Here is a 23,618-nt window from a genome sequence, read left to right on the forward strand (position 1 = left end):
AACTATGCAGGATGAAAAGATGCGTGAATGGCTAAGAGGAAAGGGAAAGAGGAGAAGACTGAAGAGTAAATGGGAGTGAGGTTGTTTAACGTAGGTTCAGTCCAGGGGGATGGCGGGATGAAAGGATGTGTTGGAGTGCAAGTTCCCATCTCCGCAGTTCAGAGGGACTGGTGTTGGGTGGGAGAAGCCAAATGGCACATACGGTGTAGCAGGTTCCTAGGTCCCTAGAATTATGCTGCAGGGCATGCTCCGCTACTGGGTATTGGGCATCTCCTAGGCGGACAGTTCGTCTGTGTCCGTTCATGCGCTCAGCCAGTTTAGTTGTTGTCATACCGATGTAAAAGGCTGTGCAGTGCAGGCATGTCAGTTGGTAAATGACATGTGTAGTTTCACATGTGGCCCTGCCTTGAATTGTGTACGTTTTACCAGTAGCGGGGCTGGAGTAAGTGGTTGTGGGGGGATGCATGGGGCAGGTTTTGCAGCGGGGTCGGTTACAGGGGTAGGAACCGCTGGGTAGAGAAGGTAGTCTGGGAATATTGTAGGGTTTAACAAGGATGTTACGGAGGTTAGGGGGCCGACGAAAGGAAACTCTGGGTGGTGTGGGGAGAATTTTGTCAAGGGATGATCTCATTTCAGGGGTTGACTTGAGAAAATCATATCCCTGGCGGAGTAATTTGTTGATGTTTTCGAGGCCAGGATAATATTGGGTGACAAGGGGGATGCTTCTGTGTGGTCTGGGGGTAGGAACATTGTTGTTGGACGGGGAGGAATGTATTGCTCGAGAGATCTGTTTGTGGACAAGGTCTGCAGGATAGTTGCGGGAGAGGAAAGCACTGGTCAGGTTATTGGTGTAATTGTTGAGGGATTCGTCACTGGAGCAGATACGTTTGCCACGAATACCTAGGCTGTAGGGAAGGGAGCGTTTGATGTGGAATGGATGGCAGCTATCAAAGTGAAGATACTGTTGTTTGTTTGTGGGTTTGATATGGACAGAGGTGTGGATGTGAGCTTCAACAAGATGAAGGTCAACATCCAGGAAGGTGGCTTGGGTTTTGGAGAAGGACCAGGTGAAATTCAGATTCGAAAAGGAGTTGAGGTTATGGAGGAAATTAAGGAGTGTTTCTTCACCATGAGTCCAAACCACAAAGATGTCATCTATAAACCTATACCAGGCCAGGGGAAGCAGCTGTTGGGTCTTCAGGAAAGCCTCCTCCATGCGGCCCATGAAGAGGTTGGCATAGGACGGAGCCATCCTGGTTCCCATGGCCGTTCCCCTGATTTGTTTGTAGGTCTGGCCTTCAAAAGTGAAGTAATTATGGGTGAGGATGAAGTTGGTAAGTGTGATGAGGAACGAGGTTTTTGGAAGATCTTCGGGTGGGCGTTGGGAGAGGTAGTGCTCAAGGGCAGAGAGACCATGGGTATGTGGGATGTTTGTGTAAAGGGATGTAGCATCTATGGTGACAAGAAAGGTTTCAGGTGGGAGAGGAGTGGGAATGGATTTGAGGCGTTCTAGGAAATGGTTTGTGTCTTTGATGTAGGATGGGAGTCTGCGGGTGATAGGTTGGAGGTGCTGGTCTACCAGAGCTGAGATACGTTCGGTTGGGGCTTTGAAGCCTGCTACAATGGGACGGCCAGGATGGTTCTCTTTGTGGATTTTGGGTAATAGGTAGAAGGTAGGGGTACGTGGCTCAGGTGGAGTGAGTAATTCTATGGAAGCCGTTGTGAGGCCTTGTGAGGGACCTTGGATTCTTAGGATTTTTTGCAGCTCAGTCTGGATGGAGGGAATGGGATCCTGGGTAACAGCTTTGTAGGTTGAGGTGTCGGAGAGTTGACGCAGTCCTTCTGCCACATACTCCACACGGTCAAGTACGACAGTTGTGGAGCCTTTATCCGCCGGGAGGATGACAATAGAGCGGTCTATTTTCAGCTCCTTAATGGCACGGGATTCAGCTGGGGTGATGTTGGGGGTGGTTGGGATGTTCTTCAAGAAGGACTGGGAGGCAACACTGGATGTGAGGAATTCCTGAAATGTCTGCAAGGGATGGTTTTGGGGGAGGGGAGGAGGATCCCTTTGAGAAGGCAGTCGGAACTGTTCTAGACAGGGTTCAACACTGGGTCTAGTATTTGGGGGCTGTGTTTGGGTAGTGAAGTGGTATTTCCAGTTGAGGTTCCGGGTGAATGAGAGGAGATCTTTAACCAGGGCAGTGTGGTTGAATTTAGGCGTGGGGCTAAAGGTTAAGCCTTTTGACAGAACAGATGTCTCTGGAGGAGAGAGGGATCTGGATGAGAGGTTTAGGACTGAATTGGGACTGGCGATGTGGCATTTGACTGTGGTTATAGTTGAGATTTGGTCTGTGTGGGGTATGTGCTGGGATGGGGAGATTGAGTAGGGTGGCTAGGCTAGGTTTGTTGAAGGTTCTGTTGTGGTTGGTGTTTGTGAGGGATAGGGAGAGGGACCCCACTTCTTAGGTGTTGCACTAGCACTGTGGATAGTTTTTTCAGGTGTTGTGTGGCATGGAACTCAAGTTTGCAGCTGGCTTCTAGGATGATGTTCTTGAGTGTGTTCTCCAAGCAAGGGTTTGAGAGGTGGAGGACTTTGAAGAGAGATAGGAGCTGTTGGGAGTGGTGGTTACATGAAGTAGTGTAGAGATTCAGGACAAGTTGGGTAAGGGCTAAGGATTGAAGGTTCTGGAAGTCCAGGAGAGACTGGTGGAAGGAGGAATTGCACCCGGAGATGGGAACTTTTAAGGTAAGCCCTTTAGGGGTAATTCCAAAGGTTAAGCAGGACCGGAGGAAAAGTATGTGGGATTGCAATTTGGCTACGGTGAATGCATGTTTCCGGAATGAATGTAAATAATGTGGTATAGGATTAGGGTACATAGTGGGTAACTGGTGGGTAGGGAAATTAAATAACTAAAATTGAAATAGTAATCATAAGAAGGAATAAAATGCGGAGGGAAGGACGAGAAAGAAAGAAATTGTGTTGGTAATGTTCACTAAATAAGAAAAATACGGAAAAAGTTGACCAGACCAAGCAAGTATGTCCAAATCAGGGGAAAAGAACACACGTTGCTAAAAAACAGAGATAGCGAGTGGCGAAAGAAGGATCGCGCGTGCTGCAAAAGATATCGCGCGTACCGCAAAAAAGATCGCGCGTGCCGCAAAAATGTCCCAAAAAAATTTTCTTGTGGCAGAGAAAGATAGCCAATGGCACAAAAATATAGCCATCAACAAGAAATCGACAGAAATGGATGATATTGGTAGGTGTGGAAGAGATTGTTGGCAGTGATTGTTGGCTGGAAAACAGTGAATAACGAACGTTAAAACTATGGAGTGTTGAATAAATAAATCAATAAATAAAAAAGAGAAGAGGACTATAAACGGAACAAGATAATAGGAGAAAGATGAAACTAGCACAGTTGGTGACGAAAATATTTGTTTATGGATATATAAAACACTGAAGAAGAGAAAATGTTAAGATGACAGACGTAAGTGATAGCTAACAAAAGGGACAAAACAATGAAGGATGTGGACCATATAGGTGATCTAAATGATTAATGGAAAATCTCATATAGATATGTGAAACAAATACTAACAAAGAGATAGAGGGGCTGGCCAGTACTTACCTCAGCTCAGTACAGCCGATAGATACACACAAAACAAAACCGAAAATTTATGTTCCTAGCTTTCGGAACAAATGTTCCTTCATCAGGGAGGAGAGAGGGGAAAGAAAGGGAAGAAGGGAAAGGAGATTCAGTTACTCACAACCCAGGTTATGAAGCAACAGGGAAAGGAAAATAGGGAGGGTAGCAAGGATGGAGGCATGGTTGTCAGAGGGAAGCCAAAGATATTCTACTGTAAGTACTGTGCCAGCTTCAAGCCAAAGAGGATGCATACAGAAGTAAAGAGGTATATAGTATAAAGATAAACACAACTATGCAGGATGAAAAGATGCGTGAATGGCTAAGAGGAAAGGGAAAGAGGAGAAGACTGAAGAGTAAATGGGAGTGAGGTTGTTTAACGTAGGTTCAGTCCAGGGGGATGGCGGGATGAAAGGATGTGTTGGAGTGCAAGTTCCCATCTCCGCAGTTCAGAGGGACTGGTGTTGGGTGGGAGAAGCCAAATGGCACATACGGTGTAGCAGGTTCCTAGGACCCTAGAATTATGCTGCAGGGCATGCTCCGCTACTGGGTATTGGGCATCTCCTAGGCGGACAGTTCGTCTGTGTCCGTTCATGCGCTCAGCCAGTTTAGTTGTTGTCATACCGATGTAAAAGGCTGTGCAGTGCAGGCATGTCAGTTGGTAAATGACATGTGTAGTTTCACATGTGGCCCTGCCTTGAATTGTGTACGTTTTACCAGTAGCGGGGCTGGAGTAAGTGGTTGTGGGGGGATGCATGGGGCAGGTTTTGCAGCGGGGTCGGTTACAGGGGTAGGAACCGCTGGGTAGAGAAGGTAGTCTGGGAATATTGTAGGGTTTAACAAGGATGTTACGGAGGTTAGGGGGCCGACGAAAGGAAACTCTGGGTGGTGTGGGGAGAATTTTGTCAAGGGATGATCTCATTTCAGGGGTTGACTTGAGAAAATCATATCCCTGGCGGAGTAATTTGTTGATGTTTTCGAGGCCAGGATAATATTGGGTGACAAGGGGGATGCTTCTGTGTGGTCTGGGGGTAGGAACATTGTTGTTGGACGGGGAGGAATGTATTGCTCGAGAGATCTGTTTGTGGACAAGGTCTGCAGGATAGTTGCGGGAGAGGAAAGCACTGGTCAGGTTATTTATTGGTGTAATTGTTGAGGGATTCGTCACTGGAGCAGATACGTTTGCCACGAATACCTGTTTTTTAGCAACGTGTGTTCTTTTCCCCTGATTTGGACATACTTGCTTGGTCTGGTCAACTTTTTCCGTATTTTTCTTATTTAGTGAACATTACCAACACAATTTCTTTCTTTCTCGTCCTTCCCTCCGCATTTTATTCCTTCTTATGATTACTATTTCAATTTTAGTTATTTAATTTCCCTACCCACCAGTTACCCACTATGTACCCTAATCCTATACCACATTATTTACATTCATTCCGGAAACATGCATTCACCGTAGCCAAATTGCAATCCCACATACTTTTCCTCCGGTCCTGCTTAACCTTTGGAATTACCCCTAAAGGGCTTACCTTAAAAGTTCCCATCTCCGGGTGCAATTCCTCCTTCCACCAGTCTCTCCTGGACTTCCAGAACCTTCAATCCTTAGCCCTTACCCAACTTGTCCTGAATCTCTACACTACTTCATGTAACCACCACTCCCAACAGCTCCTATCTCTCTTCAAAGTCCTCCACCTCTCAAACCCTTGCTTGGAGAACACACTCAAGAACATCATCCTAGAGGCCAGCTGCAAACTTGAGTTCCATGCCACAAAGCACCTGAAAAAACTATCCACAGTGCTAGTGCAACACCTAAGAAGTGGGGTCCCTCTCCCTATCCCTCACAAACACCAACCACAACAGAACCTTCAACAAACCTAGCCTAGCCACCCTACTCAATCTCCCCATCCCAGCACATACCCCACACAGACCAAATCTCAACTATAACCACAGTCAAATGCCACATATCGCCAGTCCCAATTCAGTCCTAAACCTCTCATCCAGATCCCTCTCTCCTCCAGAGACATCTGTTCTGTCAAAAGGCTTAACCTTTAGCCCCACGCCTAAATTCAACCACACTGCCCTGGTTAAAGATCTCCTCTCATTCACCCGGAACCTCAACTGGAAATACCACTTCACTACCCAAACACAGCCCCCAAATACTAGACCCAGTGTTGAACCCTGTCTAGAACAGTTCCGACTGCCTTCTCAAAGGGATCCTCCTCCCCTCCCCCAAAACCATCCCTTGCAGACATTTCAGGAATTCCTCACATCCAGTGTTGCCTCCCAGTCCTCCTTGAAGAACATCCCAACCACCCCCAACATCACCCCAGCTGAATCCCGTGCCATTAAGGAGCTGAAAATAGACCGCTCTATTGTCATCCTCCCGGCGGATAAAGGCTCCACAACTGTCGTACTTGACCGTGTGGAGTATGTGGCAGAAGGACTGCGTCAACTCTCCGACACCTCAACCTACAAAGCTGTTACCCAGGATCCCATTCCCTCCATCCAGACTGAGCTGCAAAAAATCCTAAGAATCCAAGGTCCCTCACAAGGCCTCACAACGGCTTCCATAGAATTACTCACTCCACCTGAGCCACGTACCCCTACCTTCTACCTATTACCCAAAATCCACAAAGAGAACCATCCTGGCCGTCCCATTGTAGCAGGCTTCAAAGCCCCAACCGAACGTATCTCAGCTCTGGTAGACCAGCACCTCCAACCTATCACCCGCAGACTCCCATCCTACATCAAAGACACAAACCATTTCCTAGAACGCCTCAAATCCATTCCCACTCCTCTCCCACCTGAAACCTTTCTTGTCACCATAGATGCTACATCCCTTTACACAAACATCCCACATACCCATGGTCTCTCTGCCCTTGAGCACTACCTCTCCCAACGCCCACCCGAAGATCTTCCAAAAACCTCGTTCCTCATCACACTTACCAACTTCATCCTCACCCATAATTACTTCACTTTTGAAGGCCAGACCTACAAACAAATCAGGGGAACGGCCATGGGAACCAGGATGGCTCCGTCCTATGCCAACCTCTTCATGGGCCGCATGGAGGAGGCTTTCCTGAAGACCCAACAGCTGCTTCCCCTGGCCTGGTATAGGTTTATAGATGACATCTTTGTGGTTTGGACTCATGGTGAAGAAACACTCCTTAATTTCCTCCATAACCTCAACTCCTTTTCGAATCTGAATTTCACCTGGTCCTTCTCCAAAACCCAAGCCACCTTCCTGGATGTTGACCTTCATCTTGTTGAAGCTCACATCCACACCTCTGTCCATATCAAACCCACAAACAAACAACAGTATCTTCACTTTGATAGCTGCCATCCATTCCACATCAAACGCTCCCTTCCCTACAGCCTAGGTATTCGTGGCAAACGTATCTGCTCCAGTGACGAATCCCTCAACAATTACACCAATAACCTGACCAGTGCTTTCCTCTCCCGCAACTATCCTGCAGACCTTGTCCACAAACAGATCTCTCGAGCAATACATTCCTCCCCGTCCAACAACAATGTTCCTACCCCCAGACCACACAGAAGCATCCCCCTTGTCACCCAATATTATCCTGGCCTCGAAAACATCAACAAATTACTCCGCCAGGGATATGATTTTCTCAAGTCAACCCCTGAAATGAGATCATCCCTTGACAAAATTCTCCCCACACCACCCAGAGTTTCCTTTCGTCGGCCCCCTAACCTCCGTAACATCCTTGTTAAACCCTACAATATTCCCAGACTACCTTCTCTACCCAGCGGTTCCTACCCCTGTAACCGACCCCGCTGCAAAACCTGCCCCATGCATCCCCCCACAACCACTTACTCCAGCCCCGCTACTGGTAAAACGTACACAATTCAAGGCAGGGCCACATGTGAAACTACACATGTCATTTACCAACTGACATGCCTGCACTGCACAGCCTTTTACATCGGTATGACAACAACTAAACTGGCTGAGCGCATGAACGGACACAGACGAACTGTCCGCCTAGGAGATGCCCAATACCCAGTAGCGGAGCATGCCCTGCAGCATAATTCTAGGGACCTAGGAACCTGCTACACCGTATGTGCCATTTGGCTTCTCCCACCCAACACCAGTCCCTCTGAACTGCGGAGATGGGAACTTGCACTCCAACACATCCTTTCATCCCGCCATCCCCCTGGACTGAACCTACGTTAAACAACCTCACTCCCATTTACTCTTCAGTCTTCTCCTCTTTCCCTTTCCTCTTAGCCATTCACGCATCTTTTCATCCTGCATAGTTGTGTTTATCTTTATACTATATACCTCTTTACTTCTGTATGTATCCTCTTTGGCTTGAAGCTGGCACAGTACTTACAGTAGAATATCTTTGGCTTCCCTCTGACAACCATGCCTCCATCCTTGCTACCCTCCCTATTTTCCTTTCCCTGTTGCTTCATAACCTGGGTTGTGAGTAACTGAATCTCCTTTCCCTTCTTCCCTTTCTTTCCCCTCTCTCCTCCCTGATGAAGGAACATTTGTTCCGAAAGCTAGGAACATAAATTTTCGGTTTTGTTTTGTGTGTATCTATCGGCTGTACTGAGCTGAGGTAAGTACTGGCCAGCCCCTCTATCTCTTTGTTAGTATTTGACCATATTGTTTCACACACACCCAAGACTTACTTTGTCTTGTACCAAATATGGTTTTCTCTCTATTCAGCTTGCTAATGGTGTGCGAGAAAAATACTTTAAGTGCCTCTGTCACGCTGTTATTAGCATTATCTTGTCTTTGAGGTACCTTTGAAAATGATATCTAAAGGGCTACAGTATATTCTCCACATTCCTCACTCGAACTGGCCTCCTGAAACTTTTTAAGTAGATTTTTGTGGGATAGTTGACATCTTTCTTCAAGTGTCTGCCAGGTCAGCTTTTTCAATATTTTTTAAACTCTCCCATGGGTCAATCAAAACTGTGACCACTTGTGCTGCCCTTCTTTGTACATGCTCATTCTTTGTTAGTCCTATACGATATGAAGCCCAACACTTAAGCAATATTCTACGATGGGCCACACAAGGTGTCTTACAAGTAATCTTCTTTGTACATTGACTGCATTTTCCCACTATTCTACCAAAAAAGTAAAGTCCGCTACTTACTTAACCTAGCACTGGACCTATTTGATCATTTTACTTCACACTGCCACAAACTGTTACACCCACGTATTTATATGAGTTGACTGATTCCAACTGTGACTGGGTGATACTGTAGTCATACAGTGCCAACGCTGTTTTCATTTTGTGAAGTGCAAAATTTTACATTTCTAAGCATTTAAAGTAAGCTGAATGCCATATAAGTAGCTTATACTTACATAAAATATACAGCTATTTATAGAATATCAGTGTTAGAATATCTGTGTGCACGTGTGCGTGTGCATGTGCATGTGTACGTGCTCGACAGGTTTACTTGTTTTGGAGCCCTCAGTGTAAACATATATTGCCTCTGAATACTGTCTTAAAACCTGTGTCAAAGTTTTATTGTTAATGTATGTCTCATGGCGAAATGTAACACCAGTTATTATTTCATGTTAGACAGTTTCAAAGAGAATGCAACACAAACTATTTGGCCTAGAGCCTCTAATGGTAGTCCACGATATCTCCTGAGTATATACATATGCTTGGATCAGGGGAGGAAGAGTTTTGGTGATCCAGAAGCGTCCAGTCTGTGTGGTAAACTTTGAAGTGATTGGATTCTGGAATGTTGGATTCATATTGTTTCATTTTGAGAAGAAATTTCGAACAGACATACTGCTGGTGTAGATGTAATGGAGGTTCATATGCTTCAATCATGAATGTGTTGGCAGGAGTGGTGTGCACTGCTACCAAACAAATTCTCAGCTATTAATACTGACATTTTTTAATTCTGTTAAGTGTCAGTTGCACAACTGTAACAAGCATTCCCAGATCAATAACTGGATGTACCTACATATGGTATAGTGCTAGTGTTGTGCTGATGTTTAATCCTCACTGAAGTCCTGTCACAGCTCTGATTATGTTGACAGCCATCTCTCAATTCGTAGCCATGGCACCTTCCAGGTTGGCTTATGATTGGTGAGTCCCAAGTACTTTACTACTATCTTAAAAATGAAGTAATATGGGCTTAGTGCTATTTTCACTTGCAGATTCACTCTGTACCTCAAAAACAATACCGCGTGTGATTTTACTGTGGATGTGTTAAGTCCATTTCTTCTTCGCCACTGTTGGAATGCGAACAGAGTATTTTGAGTTACAGTCTTCTAATCTCCAACTTTAATGCTAACTTGAGAGATGAACGTCTAGGAAGGAATACAAGTAACAGAAGGAGTTAAGGTAAGGACTCGTTCTATAGCTGAGCACTGAAAGATCAATAGGTACATAAACAACACTAGAAACATTGCTGAGCTTTAGGACAACATTCTTCAACAAACCAAACTAGTGCCCCTCCTCCCCTGCTCTCTCTCTCTCTCTCTCTCTCTCTCTCTCTCTCTCGCTCTCCCTCCCCCCCCCCCCCCCCCCCCCCCCACACACACACACACACACACACACACACACACACACACACACACACACACACACACTGATCACTGAACTCCAGTTCTCTAACGAAACAATTCTGGACCACCATTTATTTTTAAAGGAAGTGTGCTGCTATGTATTCCTAACTATGAAACAGCTTACTTTCTTGAAAGACAAGTGGTTTTACACCTGCTAATGTTAAGCTCCATCATATGAATTCCTGCAATATGGAGTGCATCATCCAAAGCCGTAAATTTAATTATATCCCTCATAGTTCTTACTTACCCAGAGTCCACAACAGCCATACATGTGCTCACTACGACGAAAGGATGAGTCAGCGAAGAGGCAAAGAACTGGAAACAAAAAATGTAAAACTGTAGTCTTCAGTGAAACATTCACAGGCACACACAACACACTGCCTATCACTTCACTGTCCGCTTTCTTATTTGATCACCATTCTTGTTAGCTTTATTGCTTTCACTAACAGCAGCTGCTAACAACCTATTTCAGGGCTTACGTATAACCCTTTAAAACTGCCTCCTAATTTGAATACTCTTGACAAGAATAATGCCTGGACCTATTTAAAAGAACGTGTTGAACTTTTTCAACAGAGTATTAAGTCGGAAAATCACAGGAAAAGTATATTTTGAATAAAAGTTCTATAAATATATTAATTAACAAGATATGCTTTGATTTTAACCAATATGGGTATGTTGTGTAATTGTAGCTTATGCTAATTCTTATTGTTTACGGTACTTTTTAATCTGCCTTTTGAATACTGTGGAATAATTGTTCTATGTCCATGTGGCACTACGGAGAGGTAAGACTATAGTGTTCAATGTATGGCTCTAGCGCATTTGCGCTGCTCTCTCCAGTACCAATTTGAGAGCAGTTGGCACCACAGTGACACAATGAACTGTTACTAATCATTTTCTTCAAGGAGCTCTGACGTAAAAGCCCTGTAATGTGAGCATTCCACTGGCCCCACATCACTGCCATTTGCAACATCAGTGGTGTCAAGCGATATCTCATTAGATGGAAAGATGGTGGTCTTTTTTGTTTTCTGATGAAAACTGGTTCCACTTTGGTACCAGTGATGGCCATGTGTTGGTTAGCAGGTGGCCAGTTGAGAACCTACAACCAATCTATCTGCATTGTAGCTAGACACACTGGGCCTACACCTCCAGCTATGGTCCAGGGTGTGAACTCATATGACAGCAGGAGCACTTTCGTTGTTATCCCAAGCACCTTAACTGCAGCTCCGTGCGTCAGTCTGGTGGTTTGACCTTTGTACTTCCATTCATGAACAGCATCTCTGGGGGTTTCCAATAGGATAACCCTCGGCCACATGCTGCCCTTATAACCTAACACACTCTGTGGAGTTTTTTTTTTTGTTTTTTTTTTTTTTTTTTGTGGTTTTAGGGCGCAAAACTTCTATGGTCATTAGCGCCCAGCCCGTGACTTAAGACAGTAAAAAACCGAAATTTAAAACCAGCAGCAATGGGAACAAAGTCAGAAAATTGGAGAAACTAAAAATAGAAGACTGCTTAAAAATCCACTACAGAAAGGGGGTGATTGTCCCCAAAAAAGGCTTCAAATGACTGACGTCATTTCACTGTCACTAATAAACTGGAGAACGCGGTCGGCGGAGCGCGTGTCATCTGCTAAAATCGACGATAGATCAGGCGATAGCTGTAGACGGGAGCGTAACGGATTAAAATAGGGGCATTCAATTAAAAGGTGTCTTACCGTCCACAGCTGAGAGCAGTGGGGACAGAGTGGGGGAGGATCGCCGCTTAAAAGATGTCGATGGCTAAAACGACAATGCCCTATCCGGAGTCTAGCTAAAATTACCTCCTCCCGACGACGCGTTCGGGAGGAAGAGGTCCAAGCGCAAGGAAGGGCTTTCACTTCCCGCAATTTATTACAGGGAAGTGCCGACCAATGGGCATGCCATAATTGAGCAACATGGCGACATAAATCGTTCCGAAGATCGGTGAAGGGAAGCGACTGAATAGCTGGCCGAGGAAGAGAGACTGCGGCCTTGGCCGCTATATCGGCCGCCTCATTCCCACAGATACCAGCGTGTCCCGGGAGCCAGAGGAACGCCACCGAGACGCCCCTCAGGTGAAGCAAGCGCAGACAGTCCTGAATCCGGTGGACCAGAGGGTGCACAGGGTAAAGAGCTTGGAGACTGAGGAGAGAGCTGAGAGAATCTGAGCAGATAACGTACTGTATCCGCTGATGGCGGCGGATGTAGTGGACAGCCTGGAGAACAGCGTAAAGCTCCGCAGTATAAACCGAACACTGGTCGGGAAGCCGAAAGCGATTTGGGGTGTCGCCAACAATATAGGCACTCCCTACACCTAACGATGTTTTCGAGCCGTCGGTGTAAATAAATGTGGCGTCCGTCATTTCTGCACATAGAGCAGCAAATACCCGACGATAAACAAGTGTAGGGGTACCATCTTTGGGAAATTGACAAAGGTCACGGAGCAGGCAGATCCGGGGACGGAGCCAAGGCGGTGCTGTACCCCAAGTTGTCAGGAAGGTTTTAGGAAAGCAGAAGGAAAGAGAATGGAGCAGTTGACGGAAGCGGACTCCCGGGGGTAGTAGGGAGGAGGGGCGGCCTGCATACCCTACATCAAAGGAGGCGTCGAAAAAAAGGTCGTGGGCTGGATTAGCAGGCATGGAAGACAGACGGCTAGCATAACGACTCAGGAGGACTGCTCGCCGATTGGACAGCGGAGGTTCAGCAGTCTCAGCATAAAGGCTTTCCACAGGGCTAGTGTAAAAAGCTCCAGACACTAAACGTAATCCACGGTGGTGGATAGAGTCGAGACGCCGAAGAATAGACGGCCGAGCAGAGGAGTAAACTATGCTTCCATAATCCAATTTCGAGCGCACTAAGGCGCGATAGAGGCGGAGAAGGACCACTCGGTCCGCTCCCCAGGAGGTACCATTGAGGACACGGAGGGTGTTAAGTGATCGCAGACAGCGAGCCGAAAGATAGGAAACGTGGGAGGACCAGCATAGTTTTCTGTCAAACATAAGACCCAAGAATTTAGCGACGTCTGAAAACGGAAGGTTGACAGGACCTAGATGTAAGGAGGGCGGAAGAAACTCCGTACGTCGCCAAAAATTGACACAAACGGTCTTACTGGGTGAAAAACGGAAGCCAGTTTCGATGCTCCACGAGTGGAGGCGATCGAGACATCCTTGAAGACGTCGTTCAAGAAGGCTGGTCCGTTGAGAGCTGTAGTAGATCGCAAAATCGTCCACAAAGAGGGAGCCCGAGACATCAGGAGGGAGACAATCCATAATTGGATTTATGGCGATGGCAAACAGTACAACACTCAGCACGGATCCCTGGGGTACCCCGTTTTCTTGGGAGAAAGGACGGGAGAGAGTAGTGTTCACCCGCACCCGAAAAGTGCGCTCTGCCATAAATTCGCGAAGAAAAAGGGGCAGCCGGCCTCGAAAGCCCCAAGAGAACAGTGTGCGGAGGATGCCTGTCCTCCAACAGGTATCGTATGCTCTCTCCAGATCAAAAAATATTGCTACCGTTTGGCGTTGCCGGAGAAAATTGTTCATGATATAAGTGGAGAGAGCGACAAGATGGTCAACTGCAGAACGATGCTTCCGAAATCCGCATTGGGCTGGTGTTAAAAGGCTGCGGGATTCCAGCCACCAAGCTAAACGGTAATTCACCATACGCTCCAAAACCTTACAGACACTACTCGTGAGAGAAATGGGGCGATAGCTAGAGGGGAGATGTTTGTCCTTTCCAGGTTTCGGAACGGGAACGACAATAGCTTCCCGCCACCGTCTGGGAAAGGTGCTGCCGGTCCAAATTCGATTATAAAGGCGAAGGAGGTAACGCAGACTATGGGTGGATAAATGCAGCAACATTTGGACATGGATACCATCCGGTCCTGGGGCGGAGGAGCGAGAAGATGAGAGGGCATGTTGGAGTTCCCGCATGGAGAAAACAGTATTGTAGCTTTCGTGATTTTGGGAGGAGAAAGCAAGAGGTCGCACTTCCGCTGCACGTTTCTTCGGGAGAAACGCTGGCGGGTAATTTGAAGAGCTCGAAATCGCAGCAAAGTGCTGACCCAACGAGTTAGAAATTGCGACGGGGTCCACTAAGGTATCATGCGCGACAGTGAGCCCAGAAACCGGGGAGAAACTAGGCGCGCCTGAGAACCGTCGAAGCCGACTCCAAACTTCCGAGGAGGGAGTGAAGGTGTTAAATGAGCTAATAAAGAATTTCCAGCTTGCCTTCTTGCTATCGCGGATGACGCGACGGCATCGCGCACGGAGCTGCTTATAGCGGATACAGTTGGCCAAAGTAGGATGGTGACGGAAAATGCGAAGAGCACGTCGCCGCTCACGTATTGCGTCACGGCATGCCTCGTTCCACCAAGGAACTGGGGGGCGCCGGGGCAATTCGGAGGTGCGTGGTATTGAACGTTCCGCAGCTGTAAGGATAACGTCGGTAATGTGTGTGACCTCATCGTCGACGCTGGGAAAGCGACGGTCATCGAATGTCGCGAGAGACGAAAAAAGTGTCCAATCGGCTTGGGCAAACTTCCAGCGTCGCGGGCGCATATATGGCAGTTGAGGCTGCAGTCTGAGGACACATGGAAAGTGGTCACTCGAGTGTGTATCATCAAGGGCGACCCATTCGAAGCGCCGAGCTAGCGGAACAGTACCGACCGCAAGGTCCAAATGAGATAAGGTTGTCGTGGAGGCAGACAAAAATGTGGGGACCCCAGTGTTGAGGCAAACTAGATCCGCTTGGTGGAAGACGTCTAGCAATACGGAGCCACGTGGACAAGGGTGTGGAGATCCCCAAAGCGGGTGGTGGGCATTGAAGTCCCCAACCAGCAAATAGGGGGGTGGAAGCTGACCAAGAAGATGAAGGAGATCAGCTCGTGCCATTGGTGTGGACGATGGAATGTATACAGTACAAAGAGAGAACGTGTATCCGGAAAGTGAAAGACGGACGGCGACAGCTTGGAAGGAAGTGTTTAAGGGGATTGGGTGATAATGGAGAGTATCACGGAGAAGAATCATGAGTCCTCCATGGGCTGGAGAGCCTTCAACAGAGGGGAGATCATATCGGACAGACTGAAAATGAGGGAGAACAAAGCGGTCATGGGGACGCAGCTTTGTTTCCTGAAGACAGAAGATGACCGGCGAGTAGGAGCGTAAGAGGACCGACAATTCATCCCGATTGGCTCGAATGCCGCGGATATTCCAGTGGATAATGGACATGGGGTGAAAAGAGAATGGAGGAATGGGACCAAAGTTGCTGTCAACTCAAAGACTGCTCGGAGCTAGCAACCGACAGCATGGAATGGCATTCAGCCGAAGGCAGAAGATCCTGATCCATAAGTTGGTCAGGAGCAGTCCCTGCCACCAGCGATCGGCCGGTTGACCGGCCACCAGCAGTGCGCCTCGGCGACACAGAAGATGGCCGAGGGCGATTTCCGCCAGGTGGTGCTGTAGAGGGGGCACGCCTTGGCGGAGAAGGAGAGGAACTGGGTTTCTTTGTAGCCTTCTTGGAAGAATGTTGTTTAGAGGAAGGAGGAACTGATGGTTGTGAAGCTGCGGTCCGTAAAAACTCTTCACGAGTATGCTCTTTTTTCGAAGACTTGGCGTCCGACTTTTGGGCTCGAGATGTAGCAGAACCCGACGAAGGGTGAGCCATAGAGTGGGCAGGCGAAAGTGGTGAGGTTGAACGAGCGATCTTTGCGCTGGCCGATCTGACGACCGTGGTACTAAAGGTGAGGTCGCAAGTCTGCGTGGCCGCCTCCTTTGTTGGCCGAGGAGAAGCAAGGACAGTGCTGTATTTTCCTGTCTGAGGCACGGTGGGCTTGCGACTGGCGAATAATTTTCGAGCAGCAAAGGTCGACACCTTTTCCTTCACCCTTATTTCCTGGATGAGCTTCTCATCCTTAAAAACGGGGCAATCTCGAGAGGAAGCAGCGTGGTCACCCATACAGTTGATGCAGCGAGGGGATGGAGGTGGACAAGCACCCTCATGGGCATCCGTGCCACACGTAACACATTTGGCTGGATTGGAACAGGACTGGCTGGTGTGATTGAACCGCTGACATCGATAGCAACGCGTAGGGTTTGGGACGTAAGGGCGAACGGAAATTATCTCATAGCCTGCTTTGATTTTCGATGGGAGTTGAACTGTGTCAAATGTCAAGAAGACAGTGCGGGTTGGAATGATGTTCGTGTCAACCCGTTTCATTACTCTATGAACTGCCGTTACGCCCTGGTCAGACAGATAGTGCTGAATTTCTTCGTCAGACAATCCATCGAGGGAGCGTGTATAAACGACTCCACGCGAGGAATTCAAGGTACGGTGCGGTTCCACCCGGACAGGGAAGGTGTGGAGCAGAGAAGTACGCAGCAATTTTTGTGACTGGAGGGCACTGTGTGTTTCTAACAACAGGGTGCCATTCCGTAATCTGGAACAAGACTTTACAGGACCTGCTATTGCGTCGACTCCTTTCTGAATAATGAAAGGGTTGACCGTGGAGAAGTCGTGACCTTCATCAGACCGAGAAACAACAAGGAACTGTGGCAACGATGGAAGAATCGTCTGTGGCTGAGACTCAGTATGCTTACGTTTGTGACTAGACTTAGTGGAAGGTGAGGAAACCATTGCGGAAGAATCCCCCATGATTACCGGCGTCTCCGATGGCGCGCTCCTCCCTTGTGGGGGCCCTCTCTGAGGGCACTCCCGCCTTAGGTGATTGTTCACACCTCAGGTCACACCTCCCGACAAACGGACGGAGGGACCAATCGGCATTTTCGGAAGGTATCAGCTCGGGTAATCACCCCTCCCTGGGCCTGGCCGTTACCAGGGGGTACGTACGTGTCCTACCTGTCTACCCGGGGCGGGGAATTACGCGTTACCCCGTCACCGGCTACGCACGAAGGGCGTGGGTCGGCCTTCAGACACGCACAGGGAGGAAGAAAGAGAAAGGGAAGGGAAGGAAGAGAGGTCTCAAACGCCGCAGCGGAGAAAAGAGAAAGAGAAGAGGTAAGGAAAAGAGAAGGACAAAGGAAGGAAAAAGACAGAGAAGGACAAAGGAAGGAAGAAGACATAAAAGCAAGGAAGGCAAGAAAGGCAGTACATTTACGAGCGTCCGTCTCCGGACGTAGGCACAAACCATACTCCCAGATGGGGAGAAAGAGAAGGAAAGAGCCAGAGGTGAGGGGAGGAGGGGCGAAGATAGGGATGGGGAAGGATGCGGAATGGGAAGGTATGCAGCCCGGAAAGGAAGGAAGGCCACATTAGCTCGGGGTCCCGTGCTCGCTACGCACGTATCCACAAAAGAGTTGTGGACCCCCTGGGGGGACTCTGTGGAGTGTTGGCATGTTGCCTTGGCCTGCTTTATCACCAGATCTGTCTCCAATCGAGCATATGTGGGACATCACCAGACGACAAATCCAGTGTCATCCATGAACAGCTTAACCATCCCTTTATTGACCAACCAAGTTCATCAGGCATGGAACTCCATTCCACAGACAGACATCTGACATTTGTACAACCCAATGCATGCACCTTTGTATTCTTGGATTCGGCATTCTGACAGTTACACTGGTTATTAATGTATCAGCATTTCACATTTGCAATGCCTTATCTCTCACTTACATTATCCTGTGATCTTGCGATGTTAAGCACTTAAATATATTTATCTAGCCAAATGCATTCCTGAAATTTCATTACTCTACATTAATTATGTTAATTATGTTTTGAAGTTCCAATTTTTTCCATCAGTGTATAATTTATTACTATGACAATAAAATAGCTCAGATCACTACAATCAGCATAGCACCCAAAAAAAGTTAATACTTTAAAATTGAAAACATCTTCTGAAATCCAACGCTTGCACTGGGAAAGAAATGAAAAATCTGTTTTGCAGTGCCTGGAATTTTTTCCATATCCTGTGTAAGTGTAGTGCTGAAGATTCCAAAAATACCATCCATTTTGTTCTAGCAACTCTAGTTTCCTAAAAATTGATGATACAATTATTTACATTGTATTTATGATTACTTTTTTATCAATATTTGTTATTTTATTAATATGTTGGTACACAATCTATAGTATAAATACACTCCTGGAAATGGAAAAAAGAACACACTGACACCGGTGTGTCAGACCCACCCTACTTGCTCCGGACACTGCGAGAGGGCTGTACAAGCAATGATCACACGCACGGCACAGCGTACACACCAGGAACCGTGGTGTTGGCCGTCTAATGGCGCTAGCTGCGCAGCATTTGTGCACCGCTGCCGTCAGTGTCAGCCAGTTTGCCGTGGCATACGGAGCTCCATCGCAGTCTTTAACACTGGTAGCATGCCGCGACAGCGTGGACGTGAACCGTATGTGCAGTTGACGGACTTTGAGCGAGGGCGTATAGTGGGCATGCGGGAGGCCGGGTGGACGTACCGCCGAATTGCTCAACACGTGGAGCGTGAGGTCTCCACAGTACATCGATGTTGTCGCCAGTGGTCGGCGGAAGGTGCATGTGCCCGTCAACCTGGGACCGGACCGCAGGTACGCACGGATGCACGCCAAGACCGTAGGATCCTACGCAGTGCCGTAGGGGACCGCACCGCCACTTCCCAGCAAATTAGGGACACTGTTGCTCCTGGGGTATCGACGAGGACCATTCGCAACCGTCTCCATGAAGCTGGGCTACGGTCCCGCACACCGTTAGGCCGTCTTCCGCTCACGCCCCAACATCGTGCAGCCCGCCTCCAGTGGTGTCGCGACAGGCGTGAATGGAGGGACGAATGCAGACGTGTCGTCTTCAGCGATGAGAGTCGCTTCTGCCTTGGTGCCAATGATGGTCGTATGCATGTTTGGCGCCGTGCAGGTGAGCGCCACAATCAGGACTGCATACGACCGAGGCACACAGGGCCAACACCCGGCATCATGGTGTGGGGAGCTATCTCCTACACTGGTGATCGTCGAGGGGACACTGAATAGTGCACGGTACATCCAAACCGTCATCGAACCCATCGTTCTACCATTCCTAGACCGGCAAGGGAACTTGCTGTTCCAACAGGACAATGCACGTCCGCATGTATCCCGTGCCACCCAACGTGCTCTAGAAGGTGTAAGTCAACTACCCTGGCCAGCAAGATCTCCGGATCTGTCCCCCATTGAGCATGTTTGGGACTGGATGAAGCGTCGTCTCATGCGGTCTGCACGTCCAGCACGAACGCTGGTCTGCCAGGTGGAAATGGCATGGCAAGCCGTTCCACAGGACTACATCCAGCATCTCTACGATCGTCTCCATGGGAGAATAGCAGCCTGCATTGCTGCGAAAGGTGGATATACACTGTACTAGTGCCGACATTGTGCATGCTCTGTTGCCTGTGTCTATGTGCCTGTGGTTCTGTCAGTGTGATCATGTGATGTATCTGACCCCAGGAATGTGTCAATAAAGTTTCCCCTTCCTGGGACAATGAATTCACGGTGTTCTTATTTCAATTTCCAGGAGTGTAAATATTTTAAGACAGGTGTGCCTAAGCTCACTACTTGTCATTTCAAATAAAGATATGGATTTAGCCAAAAGATGGCAGCATCGTCTTCATGGATACTACTTTGGAGCTTTGAACAATGAACACATGATGTTGCTGGTATTCATTATATGCATTTTACTGAAAAATGTCAGCAGCAACTTGGTACATACAAAGTCAGAACTCAGCAGAATAAACATTTGAGATAGTCACTATATTGTGTTGGATATTGTTGCTGATGTAATGATTGATCTGTAAAAATTAATTTTTAACAGTGTAATCTTAATGCATTTAATGATAGTGATAAATATTTTACAGTGTAAATTTTGTGCACTTTATTACAGTACAATGCTTCAAATATTAAATTTTATTGTCACCTATATAAATAACTAAATTTACTTATGTACATCCATGATGCTGTTTTACAAGCTGTACTTAAATGTTATGGTCTTCTCATTTTTCATGAGAACTGAAATGGCTGCATGACACAGAAAATGTCTGAATCATCAAAAGGAGTTTTGTTTGTGAGGCGTACACAATTGTTCAGCAAAGGAAATGTGTAATTGACTTTGTAAAAAGATTGTATTTAGCCTGTTTCAAAGTATGATTTGGAGAACAAGGTAAGGCTTGGACACATCTTGTGTACAAGATATGCACAGAATATTTGCACAGTAGTCAAACGATAAACAGAAGCACATGAAACATGAATTGCCAATGCTGAATGTACAAGAAATCTCTAGTTATTAGATTCTAGGCTGACTGGGAAACAAAATCACTTTCTACTGCAAGAGAGAAATTTTTTTTGCCATTCTTCACAAAATGAAACTAACTCATTTTCTGTAACAACCTGAAAGGATTGCTTACAAAACTTTGTGTAAGAAAACAGATACCAAGTGAATGACATTTATAAACTGTACCAAGGATAGCCTCAGGTGTGTACCTTTACATAATGGGAACCTATACAGGTGCATCCCAACAGGCTACTCAGTTTGTATGCATAAAAATCAGGCTACAGTAACCATAGTTTTGGTTAAAATCTCTTACTACGATCACTAATGGACCACCAAGGTTGATTTGAATATGGTGAATTTGTTTCTAGCAAGGTAAATACACCAAGTATCTGTGCTTTACATGTTTTTAGGATTGTACAGTTACAGATCAACACTAGGTGAGAAAACAGTGGCCTTTTAAAGAAAGCTTTGTCATTGGACATAAATAACATCATACAGTCCTCACTGCAAATAAAAACAAGTTTCATGAAATAATTTATAAACACGTTAAACAGAGATGGAGCATGTTTCGGCTATGTGTGTAGAAAACTTCCTGCATGAAGTACAGAGCGGGGAAAAATTATATAATAATAATAATAATAATAATAATAATAATAATAATAATAATAATAATGAATGTATAAAGCAGTCGACCCTGGATAAGGACAAAATGTTGCCTCAAATTAAGCTTAACTCTTAAATCTGAGTTGTATTAACATTAATCCCAGATTATATAGTGGCAAATATTTAATCATCAGTTTATAGTGTGACATTATAAAACGAACACTTTTGTGCGAACACAAATTGAAATAATAACAAAGTTGTTATTAACATGTAAATACGCATTCTCACACCGTTGAAGCTCACAAAATTTTTTCTATATACAAGGTTAGGTTATGGGACTTACCAGCTATATATGTAATGAGTGCACATAATAATTTATTTCATAACAATTCATGTAGACATCTCGCAATTTATGTGATTAACTTCAAGGCATTTTACAGACACTTAGCAGCAGAGTAAGAAAGGAAAATTCGAAATATTTACCATGAACAATTACATACACTAATATTGACAAGTCAATAATGACTGAATGTCTTATAAAAGTGCTCTCTCTGCTCTAGTGGCAGCAACAATACAACGTATATCAATTTTTGAACTATCAAACATGTGACTAAACTGCTCTGGCAACATTGTGAGCACTGATGAAAAACAGAGAAATAAGCAAGTATATGTAAGTTGTTTAGCGAGTTGTTATTTATTAGGTATCATTTGTACAACTGTTTCGGTAGCTCACAGCTTGCGTTTGGTATTTTGTATGAAGGAACTCAAGTTCAAATTCAGATCAATTCTAAGGTTTTTTTTCCCATCTGATACTATTTTGTCTGCTGTATTGGCCATAAAGATAATTATAACAACAATATGTTCTGAAACAACATAACTTTCCATTTTATGAGCATTCTGGGCCACTTTGGAGGGCAGCATTCTGTGTGCAGGAAACTTACACCGTGTGACTTATGGTATTTGGTTTCCTTTCATTTACTTTTTAGATATCTCAGTATTCTGATGAGTCTACTGAGGACAACAGAGAGCAAACTCATTCTCATAACCAAGTGATAAATCATTTAAGCTGCTTCTTTTTCACTCTGTTGTATCATTATACTGGCTCAACACAATTTCCAGCAAAAAATCTTTTTTGTATGGGGAGAAGTTCAAAGATTGGTTCTGTGTCTGTTTACTTTCCTTTATCTTCAAACATGACCTTTTCAATAGTAAATACTGTGTACCTACAATGTTCAGTTAATGTTTGCATTGGAAGCAAGATAGTATTTTCTGTGGTGTTGCCAAGCATGTTTCTCGCTATCTTAGATAAACACGGAACCACCTTCGATGAATTGAAGTTTAGTGTTACATAACAGAGAGTAATTCTGAAGAGAGTTCAATTTCTGAACTAACGTCAAAATTTATCTCCTGTCAGCGACGTTTATACAATCGACCCAAAGTAAGGTATTTGTGTTGGATTTCAGGAACTACAGCCGACACAGGAAAACGGATTGTATTTCACGTCTCAGCATCTGAAGCATACTGAAAACCTGTTCTACATTTGAAGGCACTACAATGACTGTCCACCACTTAGCTTTACCACAAAAAACAAATTATAACAAACAAACAACACAACATCATAATCTGGGACATTTGCCTTTTGCATACAAGTGCTCTGCTGACTGAGCTGTCCAAGCATGACACAACCTGCCCTCACAGCTTTACTGCAAACAATCCCCCAGGCTGTTGGTAAGCCATCTCTCATTTGTTCCTGGAATGCCAGTCCCACAGTATATGCAGGAGAACTTCCATGAAGTTTGGAAGCTCAGAGATAAGGCACTGGCAGAAGCAAAGCAAAGCTAAGCACAGATTGTAAGAAGTCCCAGGATCGAGTCCCAGTCTGGCACACAGTTTTTATTTGCCAGGAAGTTTCAAATTGGTGCACACATTGCTACAGGGTAAAATTCATTCTATATCAAAATGGTCTGACATCCAATTTTGTGCCAAATAACTCATGTGGGCCAGTGCACTACGCTGCTGAAAAAAATATGAAATTCTGCATGCCAAGGCTTCACAACACTGGTGTTCCAACTATCCATCCTGAAAGCATGCAGCTGACAACACAGCCAAACTGCAAAGTGTCCCACATTACTTGGCACCGCAGCATTGCACCTACTGGCAGAGCATCCCTCGACCTTCAGTATCTGCTGGCCAAGCAGGTTGGAGCCAGCAACCATAACCGCATGACTGCTGGACCTTCCAGCATTTGATGGACAGCCTTTGTCATCATCAGCCTGTCATTCCTAAGTTGACGTCTGGAGTTTGAGTTGCTATGCCACCCTGCCTCAACACCACATACTTCACCTACACACCACCAACTGTGCTAAGTACAGTCACCATGAACTGCATGTATGCTGCACTTGTCTCTACTGGCCGCTGATGCCACTCAGCACCTAGTTATTGCACTGGTCCCCAGCAGCAAGCATAATCTTTTCAAGGGTATTTGCCACCACTACATCAATACAAAGAAACATGGGCCAATGTCACCAGACACTTTTACCTTATTTGGCTAATCAAAAAGA

The 23,618-nt window shown here is 46.0% G+C and overlaps 1 protein-coding gene across 1 annotated transcript in view; it reads right to left on the bottom strand.

The window, feature by feature from the left end:
* LOC126173337 (mitochondrial carrier homolog 2-like) overlaps window positions 1–23,618 on the bottom strand; it is a 64,331-nt gene that overhangs the window by 6,587 nt on the left and 34,126 nt on the right. The window contains exon 6 of the mRNA XM_049920948.1: window positions 10,451–10,518. Coding sequence (XP_049776905.1) covers window positions 10,451–10,518 — 68 coding nt within the window. The remainder of the gene's footprint in view (window positions 1–10,450; window positions 10,519–23,618) is intronic.

Source organism: Schistocerca cancellata, chromosome 1 (genome assembly GCF_023864275.1).
Source record: "Schistocerca cancellata isolate TAMUIC-IGC-003103 chromosome 1, iqSchCanc2.1, whole genome shotgun sequence".
Taxonomy (NCBI): Eukaryota; Metazoa; Arthropoda; class Insecta; order Orthoptera; family Acrididae; genus Schistocerca; species Schistocerca cancellata.